The sequence below is a fragment of the Aythya ferina genome (assembly GCF_964211825.1).
Source record: "Aythya ferina genome assembly, chromosome: 2".
In the NCBI taxonomy this organism is placed as follows: Eukaryota; Metazoa; Chordata; class Aves; order Anseriformes; family Anatidae; genus Aythya; species Aythya ferina.
Window position 1 is genome coordinate 106,075,019 of NC_140297.1, and position 21,909 is coordinate 106,096,927.

At 41.2% G+C, this 21,909-nt stretch overlaps 1 protein-coding gene across 1 annotated transcript; it reads right to left on the reverse strand.

Moving 5' to 3' along the window:
* Positions 1-1,362: 1,362 nt before the first annotated feature.
* On the reverse strand, positions 1,363-21,901 carry IMPA2 (inositol monophosphatase 2). The gene is made up of 8 exons (XM_084511101.1): positions 21,700-21,901; positions 17,346-17,479; positions 11,928-12,032; positions 10,502-10,547; positions 8,044-8,152; positions 4,513-4,621; positions 4,206-4,357; positions 1,363-3,343 (listed from the first exon to the last, which is right to left on the reverse strand). Exons 1-8 carry the CDS (start codon positions 21,829-21,831, stop codon positions 3,228-3,230), a joined length of 903 nt encoding a protein of 300 aa, XP_084367227.1. The 5' UTR covers positions 21,832-21,901; the 3' UTR covers positions 1,363-3,227.
* Between the last annotated feature and the right edge of the window lie 8 nt (positions 21,902-21,909).

Genomic DNA, 21,909 nt, shown 5'->3' on the forward strand with positions numbered 1-21,909 from the left:
TCTTGCTGGAGTTCACGGGTATTTCCAGTGCGTACTCTACCAAAATGCCCGTATTCACATGCCCAGGGGAGACCAGGCTGGCCAGCTGGGAGGTGTGAAATGTTCCAAACCACCAAGCTGGTGAGGGACACGGAAACAAAATGAGAAAATGCTGAGAAGCCGAGCACTGCTTGCTTAGAGGAAATAGCGATTTTTCAAAGCATAAACATATTTGTGCCACTGTTAGCAGAGAAAATCATCTGTAAGCATCTGTCTCGGATGTCTAATTACAGATGCACATACGTACTCCATCATGTATACAGTGGAAAACATTTGCAGTGTTTTACAACAGCCAGTAGGAAAAAAACCACACGTGTTTAACTAGGTATTTAGAGAGATTTAAGGTTCTGGCTCATGCCCTGCACTTACTGTATTATGAATGCACACGCTAGAAGGGAGGGCTGGCGGGTATGCGTGCTGAGCAAAGTTTCGGCTGGCTAGCAAGACAAAACAACGGAAGGACAAACTCCCATACAGTTTATTTCCATCAACATGTGTAATCAAGTAGTTTTAAAGCTGTACCTTGATCAAAACTTTGAACTGGTGTAATTTGGCTCTGTCCTGCCTGCCCCCTCGACACCCCCCTTTGCTGCCTGAAGTCAGCTGCTGCTGGTGGCCAGGGGAAGAATTGGCTTGGGAAAGCGATCTGTCTGTAAAATAATCCCGTTTTTGTTTACCGGGGTACTTTGCAGGCAGATCACTTCACTCATCTCGTCCACTGGAAGGATTCAGAAACGCCTGTCCTGGCACACAGGAGGCAGGGGAGGCGGGGAAAGGCGGGATTGCTGCTTCGCACACACAGCGCTGGTTTAACGGGCTTGAATGACGAAATACAACCTCATGCAGGGCACCAACGAGAGACTTTGTGACGGGGTTCCTGCACCTCTCCCTTCCCACCACCTTCAGGTTAGCATTTCAGGCAACACCCAGCTCTCCCGGCCTGGCTGAGCCCTGTGCCACGGGGCCTGAAGTGGGTCAGAGCCTCTCCGTGCCCGCAGGCCAAGCTGACAGGAAACCTTGCAGGAGATGGAAACCTCGCAGATCCTCCCAGCAGCTCCCTTCCCAGAGCGAACAGGGACATAACGAGGACAGGCAGGGGATGCCGTGGTGCTGGGCCTCTGCCACATTGATCCCCTGCCAGCCTAAGCTTCCTTACGGAGCTTATAGCACGGGCTGAGGCTCGAGCAAAGCCCCTGCTGCTCCCACAGCCGCCGAGGCGACGCGCCCCGGGATCAGAGCGGTGCCAGCAAGCTCTGCGTCTGCTCGCATCTCAGCTGCGCTCAGAAAGTAGGGGGAAGGGAGAAGAAGAGACGAGAGAGCCTATTAGTATTTATTATTTGTATTTTTATAGCACCTCAGTGCCTAGTCACGGACCAGAACTGCATCCTATTAGCACTGTGCAAACCCCGAACCAAAGTACTACAGTCCCTGCCCCAGCGGGCTTACAATCTAAGTTTCTGAACAGAGGGATGCAAGGAGATGGAGAGGTCAAAGGGAACGGTGACAAAACGCTGATCACTGTGACAGACAGCATTGTTTTTCTGTTAACAGCTATCAGAGCTCTCAAATGCTTAGTTGAACTTAGGCATTCTTCACCCGGTCAATACTTCGTATTTCTCGTGGAAAAAAAAAAAAAAGCATTAAGAAATCCCACAGAATTCACGTTATGTTCACTGAAAACATTTTGCAAGAAACACATGTAAGGTTATTTTAAAAAATTACTTAGTTTATATGTTCTAAGTAGATGTCTGAACACGTTTACAAAGTCTACACATGCAGTGTAAAATTAATTTTTTAACAAACTGTTACTTTCTGACTCATTTAATTTGCACTGTTGAAAAAAAAAAAAAAGATACCTTTTAATTCAACTTTTAAGAAAAAGAAGTGATTTCATCTCAACTACTACTGTTCTGGGCACTGTTGTATCTCTTTTGTGCCCAAGATTTTAAAAATAATTGGAACAGAAATGATCACCTTGGCAGAACTAAAACCAATACTAAATACAAGGACAGAGAACAACTGGGTATTTAGGAGATGTACGTAACTGATTTAACAGGTTTCTCTGATCAAAAAAGTGTGATTACAACTTCATGTGAGAAGGGCATGTGATTCACAACTATCTTTTTTGCAAGCGTATTCTATGTGCATATTAATAACTTCCCTGTAAAGGGGCCAATCCTACTGCTCTGCTCCAAGTTTCCCTAACATCAACATCTCTTTGACTCTGCACTCGTACTCTGCTGGCCTGCCACTGTGTGTCATAGCTAATACTGCGAATAACTCAGTGGAGTTCAATATTCCTGGTTTTACCTGCAATTACTCTGTGGTAGTAAAAGTTTTAACATCTTGTAGAGGCCTGCATTACGGTGTGATTTACACCCGTGAAAAGGGAAGAAAGGAAATAAGAATTAGATGGACAGTTTGTAAGGTCATTAAACATGTTCCATGATCAGCTCTGTCGCTAGCCATTTGGGTGGCCTCCTCCACTGAAGTCACATAAGTTACGTACACTCTACCTGAAAAGAACTTCCGATATTAGCTTTCCTCTATGCAGCATTCTCTAAATTGCTGTAAACATCCAAGGTATCCATATATGTACATGCACACAGAGATACATGTCTATATCTGCGTGTATATACATGCATTTACATGTATATTTATACACACAGACATACACATATATATGCATATACATGGATAATATAGCTATGACATAGTTAGAAACAATAATGTCATTTTTTATTGCATTTTTAAGTATCGTAGAACAAGGGTATTATAGGCACACATCTTAACTACTCATCCTTACTACAGTCCTAAAGCTCATTTACCTGAGATCTGCATCTGTAAAAATAGTTCCATTTTTAGCTGCATGTTACAAAAGACTAAATATCAGCCCCACAGATATGAAATTACAACTTATTTTCAAACTAGTGCTACAAGTAAAATATGCTATCTTATAAAAAAGATACTGCTGAAAGAGATACATATTAAAAAGGAAACACAATTCTTAGAGGTTTAAAAATCTCCTTATGCCTTCCCATATTGTAATAAATTTATAAAAAATATTTGACACAGAAAATCTCCACAGAAAGCATCCTACTGAAATCACGTACCCTTTAAGCCACCCACCTTGCAAAAGTTACATAGTTCAGGAGGGCAGACTCAATATTAGAAGTACTTAATTTCCATCAGTTTTCATCATCCCGTCTGTAGTGAATAGTTTGTATTTCCTGAGCTATGAACATAGCCATCTCTCTGGTGCCCGCAGCGATCACTCGGCAGGACATCAGATCCAGAGGTCCCCCTGAGGACAAGAAGGTTAATAAGAACTGTCTTCGGTGATGTAAAAAGGTAATGTACTCTTAAATATAAACCACACTGTAATTAGGTAGGTTCAGAGACACTGAAGCAACTTCATGCATAGATCCTTTTGGGGTGAGAAGGACAACTGTTTCTCATAGCTCCTTTCGGGGTGAGAAGGAGTTCATGAACTCCTATCTTGAAATCTCTCACAAAACTGATTTCAGAAGATTCTAGATACAGAACCAAAGTATGCAACAGAAGGAGTGAACGTTTATATTTGTTCAGTATCCAACAATAAATGCAATTATTTCCTTTTAGTAAAAGGAAAAGATAGAACAGAGATCAGTTCAGTCAGCATACCCTTCTTCTTAATGCACAATATCTTTTCACAGTATTGACCAGTAAACCATTACCCTGAGATGTGTACCATATAAATGAATAAAATAATAAGCCAGAGACTGTGCTGTCCTTTACTCCCTCTGAGCAGTTCCTACTCCTATATGTTCAGACATGTACTTGAGAGTCCCTCTTTCTTGGGAAGTCGTCTCTGCTGAAATCTGTTTGGAGTCTGAGCATGTCTACCAATTTCCCAGCTAGTCCTTTACAGTAAATCTGATGCTTTGAAGGAATTACAAAGTTACAGAAATACAGTTTGACTCAGAAGGCCTTTGATGTGATGAAACCTCAAGCTGGAATTACATCACTGTGGTATGAATAACCAGCCAGTCTAATGGAGAGTGCAGGCGTTTCTGCAGAATAGTGCCAGAAATGAGATTGGGCCACAAGAGGAGGACTGTACTGAGGTAACTCGAGGTGCCATGTGGTCCTCAAAAAGTCAGTGAAAACAGGAATATCTCACTCACCTGAAGTGTCTATCACAGTGCCGCCTGCCTCTCTAATGATGACAGTAGCTGCTGCCAAGTCCCAGCAGTGTAACCCAAACTGATAATACGCATCCGCGGCACCGGATGCCAAGTGGCACAGAGCCAGGGTGGAGCTTCCAATTACACGGACCCTAAATATAGCAAGAAGGGGACAATGAAATGTAAAGAGGAAAAAGCCTTTGATTTCAGCCTATGCATCAAGATTGAAAAATATGCAACAAACTTGATTTTTTTTTTTAATTACTTTTGGTCACAAATGTGAGACATATATTGTAAGGTATCTTACCCATGTGCTTGGGCCTTGAGCAATCTCTCAATGTTACCAAGGAACAGTTTCAAAGTTGCAGGGTCACGTTTTGGACCAATTTCTGTTAAAATTAAGGCCTTCGAGATATCTGCAAAGTAGGTAGTTATTTTCATTAATTCAATAGTTTCCAGATAGCTTCTGGAAATTTGTTCAAAGTAAACAATAAAGGATTTTTCACAGAAAAACAATTATCACGTCCCTTTTTTTATCCCAAAGTCTTTCTAGTGATAAGGATAATTGAAAACTTCACATAAAAAAATTAAGCAAGACTAGATTTCTCTTATCAAACGGTCTGATTTAAATACTTTTTTTTTTTTTTTAAAGGAGAAAAAAAGAACAGGAATGTTAAAACTAAGAATGCATCCTTTAATTCCTGCAGTTTTCATACATTGTTTTATTTCATTGACCTGCCAGCTTTTGGCAAATTCACAAACTTCAGCAACCAATGAAAAATAATACAGTGACATAGTAACTATTAATGATATTAGATTAATCATATTTGAAAACAGAATGGTTCTTGAATAGGAAACTTCAATGTAAATTATAAAGAAATTCTAAGGAATTCTAAGGGAATACAGGAAGATGAGTAAATGATTCTACTTAAAACACCAGTCATCCAGTAATAGCTCCCTTTTATTATGCCATTTTAAAGACTGAAGACACCTTATGACTGAAAAGCCCTCTTACCATAAAATAAAATAGTTTTAGTAATAATAATAATACGTGAATATTGCTTTTGTACTGTGTACAGCAAAGACAATTCCAGTTTCTGTCAGATAAGGTTATCAGCTTTGTGTACAAAGGAAAGACTCACAGTGACTTGCAAGGTGTTGAAGTAGTCCTCGCATGAGATCTGCATGTTACTAGAATATAACAAGTGTATCCCAATTTAGGAGGAGATGGTTGATTGAACACCAAGTGTCCCTGCTTCTGCTGTGCCAGTGGAACTTGGAGGCATTAAATATATACCAAATCTCAAAGGTTTGTCTGTTGATTACTTGCTAACTAGGCTGTGCCCAAGTGTCAGGTGTCACCTTCTACCCTGCGTTAAAGGCGAGGCATTCATTCACACAGGGAATGTCTACCTGGCTATTACAGCTAATTGCGTGAGTTGAAAGCTCTTAGCAGAAGTAGCAAGGAGGTTTTCAAAAGCAAATGCAGGCGGAGCAAGACATCATTTAATTAAACAGGCTACCGGTGAATTCAGTATTGTGGAGGAACAATCTGGATTCAAGCAATGTGGTAAGTGGTTGGTGAGTAGCAGGTATGCAATTAGATTGAAAGTTACAGCACATCACAAAGCTGAACTGTATGGACATATTTAACAATTACTTTTTAAATTAATGCCTTAAAATAGAGCAACACTGATCCAGACACACTGCAGGGTGTTTGCTGCTTCAGTCACAAATGGAAAGTCTGGATGGTGAAAGCAAGCTGCTTTAGATGTTTTTGCATAACATACTCAATTTGCAGTTACAGAATATTTAATGCAAGCCTCATTGCTAAAATGCACCAAGCATTCAATCTGCACTAGTCATAGCTAGGTCATGACTAAGACAGTTGTTGAGTTATTAAGTATATTTCTGATGAATAAATGGATCTCTCCAATTTTAGTCAAAGCCATAGCCAGGTAGAAATCGAATGAAGTGACTAAGACAAGCTAGAGGGAGGTCTCTGCTTAGAAGAAGGAGCAGGCTGATCACAAAACCCAACAGAGTTTTGGGTGTTCAAGGTACAAGAGAAAATTTGCTTTCTACTCTTCACTTTCATAGAGATTTAACAGGGACAAGGATACATTTATGACAAAAAGACCCAATCTGTTGACCATAGAAGACTAAGAAAAGAAAATGCATTTACACTATTAGCACATGTAAGGACAGACCTGAATCTAAGTGTGAGAAGAAAGTAAAACTCAAGGTTAAAGGGAAGATGGAGCCTTCGTTTAAGCATATCCTGATTGCTTGTACTCCCAAACCAGACCTCTACAAAATTTGTCACTGATGAACAGTTTTTGCCTGTACTGTAATTTCAAATGATTAAATCTCAGCAATGAATGTGTAGCGTAGATCAGCGTTATACAGAGTTACACAACAACCACATTTCCTGAAAACAAAAGGCATGAAGCAACATGACAGCCCAGCACTCCAACACATCATGCATTGGTGAAGGCTACTTGAATTCCAGCTGTAGATTCAGGGAAAAACACACTCTTTTCCAAGCTCGGTTTATTTGGCTGAAGCCACAGTCCTTACAGGAAAACAACAACTGTGACCATATACACTTAAAACAGGGGTAGAAGTAAGATTAAAGAAGGTCCATCTTCACTGATGAAAGCGCCCACCACCGAATGATGTCTCTCAAAACAAAGGAAAATTTCAAAGCATTTGAAAGGGCAGAAGGTTTGCTTCCCTCGCTGTGTTCTAAGCACCCACACAGACTGGAAGCCCAGAGGAAGAAGGACGAAAGTGGTATATGCCAAAATTATTCCCTGCTCAACTGGAGACCAGAAATTTTGGACTGCAAAAGCAAGTGAGGCTATTCTGACAGCGGCTCAGACAGCCCAACCAGGAGTACTCCTGGTTTTCCTTGTAGTCTCTGCCAGAACAGGCTCGTGTGGATTACGGGATATTCAAGTACAGACAAAAAAATTGTGCATAATCAGGGATTAAAATCTTAGGTGCCACTGACTTTACAATTTGCTCCATCTCTCCAAATGGGCAGACCCTTGCTCACTATAAATTTAGGTGAAGAGCCAAACTTCCACAAATTTTGAGCTCATTAAATATTTCAAGACCATTAAAATCTCTTTTTGTGGTGAAATTTTAACCATCTCCGGAGTATAATGATGTACATTTCTAGCACATGTAGGCTGCTGTCTGTAACTGAATGTTACGTTCTCCTCTGCACTTTCATTGATTAAAAGGAAACCTCTACACACATTTGATTTTTGTTGATTTATCAGTAAAAGAATCCCATTAAGTGCTGTTTTCTATTTGTATGTTGAAACATACCTCACACAGGAAAGCAAGCTGTTAAAGAACCCCTCTGAAGCATGCATCCTTTAGTTTACTGTTAACATGTACGCCTACAGACATAACACACCTTATGAAATACAAATTTATTGGGAAAAGAAAGAGAATGACAGTCACCGTAGCACTGTGAATTTGATTCACCATTCCCATTGCATCTTGCTCATAAATAGTGACGCCAGTGTACAGCTGGAATGAAACTGGTGAATCTACTCATTCTTCCTTATTTTGAACAATAGTTCTGAATCAAAATAATTTAGGATTATTTAAATGGTTCAAATTCAGCTGTATATTTCAAAAAGAGAAGGAGGAAAATTGTGATTTTTCAGCAAAAACAACAAACACATAACAACAAAATTATCATGCAGGAGAAATACCTTCCATCAGGATAATGATATTCATTATCCTAATGATGATTTGCAACAACTCTGAAACAAAATTAACATATTCCTTTTAGAGTTCTAACAAAATCTAGACCAACCTGTCTCTTTTGATACCTGAAGCCTTTTGTCATTACAAAATGCCCCTTGACCTCTTCTACCAGTGTATAATCGTTCTTCAGTGCAGTGGTAAATTACACCAAATTCAAGCTTTAAGATTTTGAAAAGGAAAGAAATGAATGCAACTCAAATTACTCATCATAAATATAAACAACTACTAACGGCAGAAAGATCAGCAATATTTTAATTGGTACATGTAATCAAAGATTATATTGATGCTAATAAACTGGAATAATTTTACTATTACTACGATATTTGAGATACAGGCCATATAAAACTCAGTTTATAAAGAGAAGTTAGTGCAATCTGTTCATGATCTTCTAACCTCTTACTTGCAGCTTCTTTGCATTCACATTAGAATAGATTAAATGTTAAACTGAATTCAAAATCAATTATATATTTTTATTGAAAATATGCAAGTCCTCTAAGGCTGGATTCTGAATGATTTATTTTCACTGGTGAGCAGTTACATCTCGAAGTCCCATTAACTTTGGCTGGGCCCTGAAGATATGCAACCCCAAATACACAGATATGATTATTCAGGTATTCAAACTCTGAAGTCACGGCACGCTGTTTTCCAACAATGGATTATTTTATATGTGCTACACCTTTCACGAGGCATTTCATTTGCCTGCCTTTTCAACCAAAGTAATAACTTCCAGTCCGTTTTTCAGATGTTTCTCTGCAAAATCTTTTTCTTTAAACATGAAAGTGAGAATCTCATTAAATCACAGGACTCAAAGAGGTGGAATTTGAAGAGAAATATCATATTGTGACCTTCAATGAAGGGTTGAGAATGAGTAACACTGGACTCTCTGGGGGAATATCTTTTTACCAACAAGAAGGTCACAACCTTGACCCTTGATTTGAATGCAAGATATTTAATATTTCTATTATTTTAATAGTTTTCAACAAAACATCTTTAAACACTTTACAAACTTCAGTGACCAGCTCCTAAAATCACCCTTAGGTGAGTACAGCTAACTAGATTCTATCTAGGGGTAGGCAGCTGCACAAAAACTAAATGACTTGTCCAAGGGCACTTGTCCAAGTCAGTAACAAGATCAAGGAAACATCTCAGATGTTCTAGACTCCAAAATCTTTTCCTGCTGCCCTCCTCCATTCAATGTGATGTTCATCAGAGATAATTCAAAGGGAAAAGGTTGTCCTTGCTGCTTACCCTAAGGTCCCATGTAAACCAAGTGGTAATATAACTTCTTTTTTTTGAGGAACATTATTAGTAGACTCTTTCCCTGAATACATCTGCAGTAATTTCTTCAGTACTGTTCAAGGCTTACATTCAGGCCAGTTCCCCTGTGTGCTCTCCTTTGGCTCCTTTTCAGCCTGCTATTTTTTTGTTTTGTTTTGTTTTTTTCCCATCTGTTTATGAAGGGAGTTTTAACATCATTCTTTATTTTTGTTTCAGCTTTGTTTAGTTTACATAACCCCAAATATGCAGCATCAAAATCATGATGGTGTTCTAGAAAACATAAATATTAGAGAAAACTGTCTGGTAATAATATGTAGTACTCAGAAGGACCTCTGGGAATGAATACACTTCAGGAAAGCATGGAAGTGCTTCTTTGCAGTTTCCATGTTTGAAAAGTCTAACTTGAGAAGTACACAACATTATTCTGTTTAAATCCGTAAGTGCTGCTAGCACATCTGAAAACTATGTTATTATTGCACAGAATTCTTGTTGGCTTCAGTTATAGCTATATATATACATATAAGACTGTGGACTTAGGCTGAAAGAGGCACATTTCTTGTCAGTCTGAATAGCTATTTCTCCTGTATATATATCAAACTTTAAAATGGCAACATTTGGAGAAAAGCCTTTACGAGTACAGCTAGGAAACTCAAAAAAAGACAGCATATATGAAAGCTAGGTACTTTTTTTTCCCCTTGTAATCAAGCTCTCATGAGGGAAATATAGTCATTTTACTGCATTAAGAAAACCTCAAAGGCAGACTAAGTGAACTAGGCCCGTAATTTTGCACTCTTCATAAAAAGCAATTCTGAATTGCCTCAGAGCAGCAGTTAGCTTTCACAGATGCTGCTAGCAGCAGGAAAGAAGCAATCACAATCAACGTAAGAACACTGAGAGAGATGTTTAAATTTTGAACAGGCAGCACTATATTTAACTCATTATGGTTTTGTCTTACAAAACCTTGCTTACACAAGTACCCCCTTTTTTAGTCACATAAATCCTATAATATTTATAATAATTTATAGGAATTATCCTGTAATTGCTAGTTTGCATAAGTGAAGTTTTGCAGGACTGGGATTTTAGACTAGTGGAGTATGACCAAATGCATTTAAAAAGCATATAAAAGCCTGACCAGTGCCTGATTTTTTTTCTTTCTTTTTAAGTTCCCACATGGTTTTGAGACTTCTAACCAAATCTCAGGTACCCATCTTAAAGAACATACTGCATACCTCTTTGTTAACAGCAAATCCGATGCTCACTGCCACTGTTGGAAATCTGTGAAAAACAAGAAATAAAGTATTATTGATGAAAAATCTCTCAGTTTGATACTTAAGCAACTTGCTAAGGCAGCAAAACCCCACATGGAGCTCTGCAACTTTACCTGTGTCAAAAATACTCTTGATATCATACTATTTATCCTTTGCCAGATTCTTTAACCATCATTTCCACTTGAAGCATAACTTAATATTTGAAAAAAATGCAAGAAATAAACTGTTGAAAATACCAGGATTTTTATACTGTGTTGTATAATTTAGTAAACTTTTTTCTTTATTGTAATTGAACCACCCAGTGTAAAATCATTAACATTATAACAAGTCATCACTTTTAAAAGCACATTTTGTTCATGTGAACTGAGAGCATCTGAAACAGCAATTAAGTTGCAAGGAGATACCTTGTTGCTGACCTCAACATAAAGAGAAACTAGTTTCTCTACTGTCTCTTTTGCTAAAAGAGGTGGTCACGTATTTAATTTGATCCTTTTGAATAAAGTATAATTACTGCTTTTTAAACAATGAAATAAATTCATTTCTTACAAACATGTTTTTAAAAAGTTTGTAAAAGTTCAGAAAATAGAAAAAAAAGAACAAGAAAATTTCATTTAATTGAATAAAACACCAGCACATGACCTCCCCCAGACTGAATTTGACGTAATTGCAACTGAAGTCAGGGAAATGCTTTTTTATTTTCTTGAAATGATAACTGCAGTTCAATTAAGCTGCTAACTGTAAGGCAGAATATAATTTGGGTTTTTAAGTAAAAGTGTTATAAAAAACATTAAGTTTACAACTCCTAGCATTTAAATGATGAATTAAAACTTTTGATTTTTGCAATACTGATCCCTAGATCTCTTTTTTTTACAGAGCAATACTTTAGGAGTTTAAAACCAATATCTACATACGGCTTAGTTTTCAGTTACACTCTACATGTATGCAGTGGTTGTACTTCTCAGGAAAAATGAAGCACTTGTATTTGAAAGGGAGAAAACACCACTATGAAAAGGAATGTGTAGCAACCACACAAGGAGTGAGGCCAAATGTCATCATAGTACAGCCTTGTTTCTTCAGTTCAGATCAAGTCTCTACATGTTAATGTGTGGTATATATAAATGAGCTGTGAGTCAAGAGCTTCTGGGTCATTAAGCAATCAGCGAAAACTTTAGCTTACCTTTAGATAACAGTACAGAGCTCTCTCCAGCACAAACACACACTCCCTCAGATATATTGTGTGAGGCATAAAGCAACAGAGGGATGACTCCTACTTACGTGTCACAGGAACAAATTTACCACAGTGAATTTAATCTTTGAGCAGAAGGGAGGATTTGTGAGAAGCTAAATTCTGCTATTTTATGCATTTCCAGTTCCCCCATCCACTCACCTATGTACAAAATTGCAGGTTCCATCAACAGGATCAATAATCCAGGTAGGACTGTCAGTGAGGACACATTTTGAACCAGCAGCAGTGGATTCTTCTGCAATAAACCTGTATTTAATGTGGAATAAAAACACGTCTCAGAACACTGGCTGAAATATACACTCATTAAGTATAATTCCATCTTTCTGTCTTTTGAAGAGGTATTTGTTTTTATATAAATATACATTTCATATATATGTATATATATGAGTACATACGTATTTCTTTTTTCATTGGGGAATGGGAAACTTTTACAGAAACTTCAGAGGAGAGTTCTCGAATTCATAGCATACTATTTCAATGGTAAAAAAGAACTCTATTCATGTTCACTTTCCTAATGTACCATTAAGAAATTCATGAAAATGAATGCAGAAATGGATCTGAACTGGCAGCTCTGCAACTCTAAAGGAGGTTTTTCTGTAGAATGTAATTTTATGGGTTAGGTCTGTTGCTTGCACTAAGGAATACAAACTGCGAAATGCAGCTGCTTCTTTTTGCAGTCAAATTCAGTCAGCAGGGAGTAACGAACTCTTAGAGAATCCACAGTCTCACTCCTACTAGAATTTTTTCTACAGTAGTCAGAGTTGGGAAATTAAAAAGTTTGAACAGTTGAACTTGCTTCTTCCCATGACCCAGAGAAATTTTTTTTTATTATTATTATTTTTTGGATGCACAAGGCACACACTGAAATCTAAGCTTGTCTTCTGTTCTGCTCTGATTTCTTTCATAGATATGTTTTATTGTTGTTGTTGTTTTTTTCCCCTGGGAAATCTGCATCCAGTTGTGGAGCATTTCCTGCTGACCTTACTTATCCTTGCTCTCCCATAAACTGCTCAGGGTCTGTTTCTCTAAGAGCTGTGCAGGTGCTACTCTCACAGATTTCAATATGGTCCTGTATGTACAGGATGTGTAGAATCAGACTGCTGGTACTTAATCTCACTTTTGGTTTCACATTTAAACAACCGGTATTGGTTTTCACAGCATCTACAAATGCCTGAGGACAAAAAAGCTTCCCCTAAAGACATAAAGAGAGAGGAAAAAAAATATAAAATAAAGGAAAAAAAATATTTTGCAGAAATAGTTGTTTCCCTAGGACTATTTGCTTTTGTGCCCTCAACATGTGCTGCCTGATGCTCCATAATACTGCAAATACGAGCTTAAAACATCCTGCAGACAGCACAGGAGGAATCTTCTTGAATTTCCCAAATGCTGTTTTGCCTTTCCGTCAGCAGCAAGGGACTATTTTGACAGCATTATGGGCCCCCAGTTGATATGAGACGGGAAGTAGCAAGTGCTTGTTACTATTTTAATCTCCTTTAAAGAGAACAGCTGAAGGACACTTAAAAGTGTTAGTGTGCAACCAGGAAGCCAGAAAAACCTTGAACAAGTGCTTGAAGTTCTCAGTCAAACGCAACACGTTGCAGATTCCTCGCTTTATATATTCCATTATTTTGCCTTGTTAGTGCTGAACCATTTGACTTTTCCTTCCAAAAATCTTGTAAGTAGCACCTAAACCCAAGCATAAGCTTCAGCTGCATTGCTGGCTGTGGGCGAAACTGATCTTCCTGCAGACAGAGCAGCTGACAGCTGGCCTCAGACTGTCCATCTTCACCCCCAAATTTTGCCTGTTTTCCACCTTCTGACAGCTCCACCAGCCAGAGACTGAATTGTATCTGTTGTCTTGCCAATCAAGAAGGTGAAATGAGAATTCCCATAAAACAAGAGTGTTTCTGTGTAAGGTGTTTTACCCTCACCTATCACGAACCTGTCCCTTTCCTTTTCCTTACTGCAGTCCTCAAGTACAAAAGCTTTACCACGAAGCTGGGGTACAGCAGTGCCCTTGATGTCCGAGGTCAATTTTCCAAAGCAGGTGTAGGACAAATTAGGTGCACATTTTATGAAATTTTGCTAGCAGGTTAAATTAAGCCCATAGCTGCTATGCAATACCGGGCACTGTGACTGTTCCTAAAGGCCAACATCTGATGTATTGCTCTAATGGCTCCGTGTCCTGTAAAAACATGCACATGGAGCAAAACATTCAGGCTGAAGCCTTGAACACCAGATATTAGGAACAGTTTAAGAAGTGTGTGTGTCTGTGTGTGTGTTGAACCTCCCCCGTTTCATTACAGTAGTTAATTTAGTATGCCAGCCTCTCAGCTCTCCTCAAATCTGGATTAAAGTTTTCTCCCACTGAAAACGAGTCTGGTAATTTTAGCCTAGCCTGAGCAGACATCTGTTCGCGCCACAAAGCCACTCTGAAATTCATTGCTGGGACAGCAGGGAAGCTGTAGCACAGCCTAAACTGCAGGAAGAGCGATATCCAGCGGTGCACAGCACGTTCAAACCAGGGCTGCCCCTCCACTATCCCACCAAGGGGGTCTGAGGGCAAAATCCAGGCAGCCGGGGTTGGATGTCGTGGCTGAGTCCTGCTTGTAATGGCTCCAGGATTAAGGCCACAATTAACACCAAAGATGACAACTTGTGTAACAATAACACAGGCAAATGCCACAATAGGCTTTTACAGCCTGTAGTCCATGATAGGCTGTGCCTATCTGTGCTTCAGAGATTGTCCAGAAAAAATACCCTTTTGGAAAGACTCACTTGGAGTACATCAGAGTGCCAGAGAGAGACAGCAAAGATGAAAACTCGAGTGAAGCATGAATGAGGATGATACACATCCCTTGGCCAAGCAGAGACAAGAAAGAAGCATGGGACAGAATCGCTTTTTTAACAGGTTTTCCTAATATTTCTCTTTACTTCTGAGCACTTTTCCAGTACCTCAAGACACACCACTGCCACAGCACAAATGGCATGGGTTCCAGAGAGATCTTCTCTCTTTTTTTTCTAACTCCCAAGATATGTTTCTAAAGTGTGGTGCAGTTGACATGTTGGAGGGCAGAGATGCCATCCAGAGGGACCTGGACAGGCTGGAGAGGTGGGCCTGTGTGAACCTCATGAAGTTCAACAAGGCCCAGTGCGAGGTCCTGCACCTGGGCCACAGCAACCTTAAGCACAAATAGAGGCTGGGTGGAGAACAAATTGAGAGCAGCCCTGAGGAGAAGGACCTAGGGGTGCTTGTTGATGAGAAGCTCGACATGAGCTAGCGATGTGTGCTTGCAGCCCAGAAAGCCAACCGTATCCTGGGCTGCATCAAAATAAGCATGGGCAGCAGGGTGAGGCAGGTGATCGTCCCCCTCTGCTCTGCTCTTGTGAGATCCCACCTGGAGCACTGCGTTCAGCTCTGGGGTCCCCAGCACAAGAAGGACGCGGACCTATTAGAACAAGGTCCAGAGAAAGGCCATGAAGATAATCAGAGGGCTGGAGCACCTCTCCTATGAAGACAGGCTGAGGGAGCTGGGGTTGTTCAGCCTGGAGAAGAGAAGGCTCCGGGGAGACCTCACAGCGGCCTTCCAGTACCTAAAGGGGGCCTACAAGAAAGCTGGGGAGGGACTCTGTGTCAGGGAGTGGAGTGACAAGGCAAGGAGTAATTTTGACTTTAAACTAAAAGAGGATAGGTTAAAACTGGATATGAAGAATAAATTCTTTTACTATGAGGCACCGGACCAGGTTGTCCAGAGAAGCTGTGGATGCCCCATCCCTGGAGGTGTTCAAGGCCAGGCTGGATGGGGCTTTGGGCAACCTGGTCTGGTGGGAGGTGGACCTGCCCGTGGCAGGGGGCTAGAATTAGATGGGTTTTTAAGGTTCCTTCCAACCAAACCATTCTGTGACTCTATGATAACTTAAGAGAAATAACAGAAACCTTCACTGATGCTTTCAACAACTAGATTAGGGGAAAGACTGAACACAATTTAAATGATCTTTCGATGTTTTCATTGTACTTAAACCTTGATTCCTACTGTGGATTCCTCATCACAAGTGTCTAAATTTAGTCTTTTAAATCCAGTTTTAAGCTACTTTTAATCTAAATGCATTCTCTGTCTGAACAAATTCTGACCAAAATAAACAATCACTATCTGCAAAAAAAAACACAATTGTTTTGAAGAAATTCATTTATTTGCTTATGGAGGCATAAGTTAACTGCAAAGAGTTAATAAAAGTCAAAGATTTTTCCATTTCTACTTCTATGTCGACCTTACAACTTTTGTTTCCATTTTGAGTAACCTGAGTGTTTCTGATGATTCCCATTTTATGTGAAATGTATATGTTTTATGTTCACTGCCAGACTGTTCAAGGAAAAAAGAAACAACACACAGTGGAGATGAGAAAAGAGCACAACCAGCAATAGTAGACGGAATATTACACAAATAATAGGCTTGTAAACCCTGGCAGTCTCTTGAGAATTGCAGCCAAGAACCACACATTGTGCTGTACAGTACTGCTTCAATACGTGATCACATACAACACGTATTTACAAAGCTATATTTAGTATGTAATGTTCTTTTAACACATTCATTTTTTTTCTTTGTTATTTTCTTTACAAGAGCATAGCTGACAAGCAGATTAGTAGCTGAGCCCTCCAGATTCTCATCTTTGTTGATTTCTGCGCTGTGCTAGAGTGCAAGGCTCTTTTCCATTAGAGACGTGCACGGTTAGAAGGAAGTCATACAGTATTTAAGTGATACACAGGCTCTGCAGCAAGATGAATTTATCCTCCTGTACTGAATTCAACTGTGGAAATCAACTGTGGAGTCTCTGCATCAAACCCAATCTGGCCAACTAATACAAAACCTCTCTCTAATCTGTGTACGTACTAGGAGGAGTTATTTTCAAATTGACCTTAATAATTCAAGAGGAGTCAACAATCTGATTATTTTCAAAACCTTGGTTTGAAACCCCATAAAATAATTTACATCTTATTTAAATGTATTGAATGATGATGATAAACAACCCTGCTTATCACCAATTTTAGAATTCTATGCAACACAAGGTAAATGTGCTTAAATATGATGGTTGTCCTGATCTGGCAAACACCTACCTATGATGGCAAAGGAAAGTGATAGGAAGGTCTACAGGATGGGATCTTTGCTATTATTAATTACAGCTATATTTTAATGGGTGTCATACACGATATCCTCACAGGGGAAACACCAATATTAAATACATTTCAGGAAGTTAAGAAACAAAGAATTTACATGCACAGGTCATAGTAGAAATATTAGAAAATATAAAGTCATCAGTATAGGGTAGTGGTAGCTCTTTAAAATGGAATCCTACAAACGTGTCCAACAGCAATAATATATGTAATATATGAGAGATACATAAACCTGAAAGAAGCTACTACTGAATTAAGAAAAAATAATGTTTTCCAATGATAATCTGACTTCCAGGGATGGATTTTTATATTCCCTTCAAAAGCCAGTCAAATATAAAACTCTTATAGGATAAAATGGTCATTCATAGTTTCTTTCTATAGACACTCACCTGTGGGAGGGAAATTTCTCTTTCAGAACAGAAATAATTAAGTTTTCCACAAAATGATCAGTCTCGGTCACGAGGTCTGCTGCAGATGTCTTTGTAGACACTTGTTTTTCCTCTGTTAGAGCTTTCCTAATAATCTGAAAGAAGAGAATTTCACAAATCAGATTTGGTTTCCATTCACGCTGTGGACATAAAAATACTATATTTACTAACAACATCATAGCTAACCCTGAAAAACAGTAGTAGGTCTAATTCTCCCAGAACCTATTCTAGCTCTTCTGAGTAAAAACCTTTTTGAGATAAGGAATGTTCTTTTTGGGAACACAGCATTTGGAATCACTCTGCAGGAACCTCTCTTGACAGTTCAGGAAGGGATTAAGAACGGGACGCAACTGATGGAACAGAAGTGTGATAGTAGACATTGTGATTTAGGAAATTAAAGAAAATACATGTAAGATATGAAAGAAACTTGAGGCCCATAATTTCTCTCACAAAACAAAACAAAACAACACTTTTTTCCATTAAAAAAAAGTATTTACAGGGCCAATACCCCACAGCTCCTTTACTTCAAAATACAATAAAGCAAACCTCTTTTTTTGCCAACAAAGACACAATATTTATTTTTTCTTGTATATATGGGTGTTTGGAACTTCAAGTGTGGACCACCCACTAGTCTCAAAGAATTGCTTTATGTTTAACAAAAACAAAGATTTAGGTTTTTCCCCAGATATGGAGCCAGTGATCTAACTCTGGATTCTCTTTTGGAAGTCTCCACGTCCTTTTAAAGGGTTTTAACTGCTGTAAATTTGGAACTAAACCACATCAATTGCAAATGCACATATGGGAACACAGTTGATAAAAGCTTTTCTCAGATTTTACCATTTTTTTTCCCCATCCCTTCATTAAGACAATTGCAGGAGGGGATAGAGTGATAATGCTCAACTTGAAAAAGGAGCTGCCTTATTTTTTAACCAGTGACCATTATAAACTATTTGAAGTTAGGAAAACCAAACCAAAGATTAGGCTTATTTCTATGGAATTATATTAAATGAAAAATAACACCAGGGAGACTCATATTCCAAGTCCCTTCTAAAACATAAATTTTAATTGTTTAGTTAAATTTCCCGGGATCAGAGCATTTTAAAGTTACCTACAGAGAAACATCTTAAGACCAAACCAAACAGTCCTGCTGTATTATGCACGGGAAAGGGAATGGGGAACTCCCTAATTTCAGTCTCAGCTCTTGGTTTTCGTAGCCTAAAATGCTTCATTTGAAGGCTTTTCAGATTGCTCTGACACGTAATCGACTTTGTCGGCCGTTGCCTTAGCATTAGTATCTGGACTAATGTTTCTGCTTCATGAGCTGCAGAGCATTAGTTCTGCCTCTTTCCCGAGCTGCTGAGGCCAGATTAAAACATTTCGGTTTGAACTTTTGCTGGAGTTCATTATTGCATACCCAAACGTTCACTTAATCATCTTCATGCCCCCAGTGTCCCGCTATGGTTTTCTCCAGGCTTTAACCGCACCGCTGCCATAAAAGCGCTGCCCTAGGAAGGCCCTCAGGCTGCTCTGCTCCCCGAAGCACAACCCAAAGCACTGCAACCATCTCAGCTGCGGTGTGTAACCTATTCGGCAGCACCTGCTATGCTCACGCCTTGTATTTTCACCACTCTTTACTCCCGTCCTGCCTACATACGAGTTCAATGCGCTGCGTCACGTAGCCAGGCAGCTGAGGAATACCACCTCTCGTTTCTTGCCCTACACTCTCCGCAGAAAGGGTCTGAATTTCTCTTTAGCAGTGCCGTGTCCCTGACTCCTATTCAGCTTTAATACCCAGTGGATGGAAGAGATTTGTGCAGCCGTGTAAATCAGTACATGCGACCGTTCATTCGGCAGGGGACTGCGGTCACACCTGGCCCTCGATGCAGAAAGAGCAGCGGCTGCGAGGGCTCTTCTGGGGACGTGCTGCAATCGCCTGCTTCTGTTTTTTTTTTTAAAAAAAAAAAAACAACTGGATTTTTTGCAGGATCCTACTCGATGTATTCCGCCTGGTTGACAGCTATCAAAAATACCCCGATTTCCCAGGTTGTTGTGTGCTAGCATTATGGTAACCAGACTCACAATGTGCCTACACCCTTTCCTTTTGGAAAGAGAAGCTGTGCTGGGGCCACCAGCAGCGAATGGGCGCCACGTCTGTGTTAGCTCACCCAGCGCACCAGGCGGTGCTGTGGGGTGGACGGGTCCGTGCCACCTCACGGCCTCTTATAAAACATCTGACAAAGGAATTCATGTGGGTTTGCACTGACCCGTGTGGGCGTGTAATCCAAGTCACAGCCCGACACGCAAAGACCTGCAAAGACCACGTGTATTCCCTGCATCATCGATGAAGCGGCTTTTACTCTTCCCAAATTTATCCCACAGCTCAGAGCGGTCCATGACTCTGCTCACACTGAACAACCCCCAGGAGTCCTCTGCCTCCCAGGAGTATCAGAGCCTGGTGCCCCTCAGGGGACATCACTCAGCTCCTCCCCGTGCTGAAGCCTTATAACAAGGTCCGTAGATACCTACCACAACTGCCTGCTCTTCTCAGCTGGGCATTTTAGCCCATGCTGCCCCTCCACTAGATCAGGGCACATTTGGGGGTTCGTGCAATGCAAGAGGCATCTACACCAGTACATTCATGAAGACCACAACTGCAAGAAATGGACTGCCCCTGCTGCCTTGTTCATTTGCCACGGAGCAGAGGAAATGGAGCTGCAGGGGCTCGGTGCAGTCATGATCCTGGTTTCTTCCTTTCCTGACACCTTTGTGAAATTAAGACACGCAAAGGAAAATTGAGAGGAGAGAGGGCCCAGATGCCTCCTCCCCCAACACCTGCCAGGAGAGCCACCTGCAGCAAGGAGCAAGGTGCTTGCCGTTCCGTTTCACCATACTGCTTGCATTTACCACACTCTTCTGGGAGCCCCAAGGTGGAATTACACGCTTGCAACGTTGTACTGGGATATTTGCTTACTGGGAAAACCAAACATCTAGATGAGGAGCATAACTATCTGCACATAATTTAGGAAATACCAATCTGCTTTGCTAAAAATAAATAAATAAAATGAAATAAAAACTATGTTCCATAGAAAATAGCCTAAAATATCCCCTGGGAGCTAACATTGGGAAGAGATCTTTTTTTCTGCCAGTTTCCTGCCAGTTTCCAGGTAGCAATGGCAGATTGCAAACTGATGCAAATTGAAAAGATGCAAACATCAGTCCTCTGGAATGTTATTTCTTCCAGGAAAACATGCTCAGCTATGGTCTTCTGGGTGACTAAAATGGTTGGAGATGGTTAAGGCTGTCCTCAAACCTCGATATTTTGAGAAATTAGGTGTGGAAGCTTGAGTCATGAGAGGCTTTCTTGTGAAATGGCTGGCAGAAGGAGCATGCCGGAGAACCTCCCGTTTGGCGATTCTGTGAGAGCACAACCTGTCATTGCAATTTGGATTATCCACTGACTCCTTGTATCACCACAACAAGTCCCCTCTCCTCTGGCATGCTGCTAATCTTTGCCTACGCGCATGTGCACCTACAGCGGAGGGGGAAACAGGTTTAATGACACACACTAAGGAAGAAGTAAAGGTCACAGTGTGCGGGTACACAGTGCTTTGTAGTGCGATGGAAGCAGAAGAGCAATGCACGGTGCAGATCTGTGCTTTACCCCCTTTCTCCTCTGCTGATCCCACTTCTTGGCTCCGTGAGAGCCGGTGGAAGTTCTGCTGTGGCACACCGCAGCGGGGCCAAGGAGCTAACTAACCTCCTGCTGTGCTGAAACGCCTCTGTCGGTGAATTTTGGCCGCCCTGAAGACACCGGCATAACCAGAGGACGACTCCTCTGTGGCACAACTATTTCTTCTCGGCACAAACGCCGGCATTGCCACAGGTAAGCCCACCACACTAAACCATGACAGCAGCAGAATAAGCGCTTGGTGTCTGAAAAAAGTTACGTGTAAAGCATCCACGCTGACCATATTTTGGTGACATCCAAGCACTTTGAGCCACAACCCAACCCCGCAATGCCCGGAGGCTCCTCCTGGTCCTTCGGTCGCCTGCAGCCCCCGGGCTCTGCGACCACCCCAGGGACCCCTCATCGCCCCCGGGACCCCTCCTCAGCCCCCGGGGGGACCAGGCACGGAGCTGCTGCCGCCTCTGACAGCCCTGCCTCCCCCCCCCTCACCAGCCCAGCGCCCACAGCCGGCCTCCCCTCGCCGCTTCACCTCTTCATTTTGTCATTTCTACCCCCAAAACGCAGCAGCCCCCCGGTGGTGGTGATGGTGGTGGTCGGGGGGGGGGGGCTGCGAGGGGCGGCTCTCACCTGCCCGGCGCGCAGCGCCAGCTGCACCGCCAGCTCCAGGCACTCCTTCCAGGGGTCCCCGCCGCCTCCTCCTCCTCCTCCTCCTCCTCCCGCAGCCCCTTCCTCCTCCTCCTCCTCCCCGCACGGCTTCATAGCGGCGGCGGCGGCGGCGCCGGCTCCGCCGAGGAGCGGCGCGGAGGAGGAGGCAGGGAGGGAAGGGAGGAGGAGGAG

Bases quoted from the DNA above. Each gene is read 5' to 3' on its own strand.
- IMPA2 (XM_084511101.1), bottom strand. From the start codon at position 21,831: ATGAAGCCGTGCGGGGAGGAGGAGGAGGAGGAAGGGGCTGCGGGAGGA. The intron at 10,548-11,927 runs GTGAGTGGATGG...TGTTTTTCACAG, and splicing joins ACCTGCAATTTTGTACATAG to ATTTCCAACAGTGGCAGTGA. The intron at 8,153-10,501 runs GTATGCAGTATG...AAAATCTTAAAG, and splicing joins GATTTGCTGTTAACAAAGAG to CTTGAATTTGGTGTAATTTA.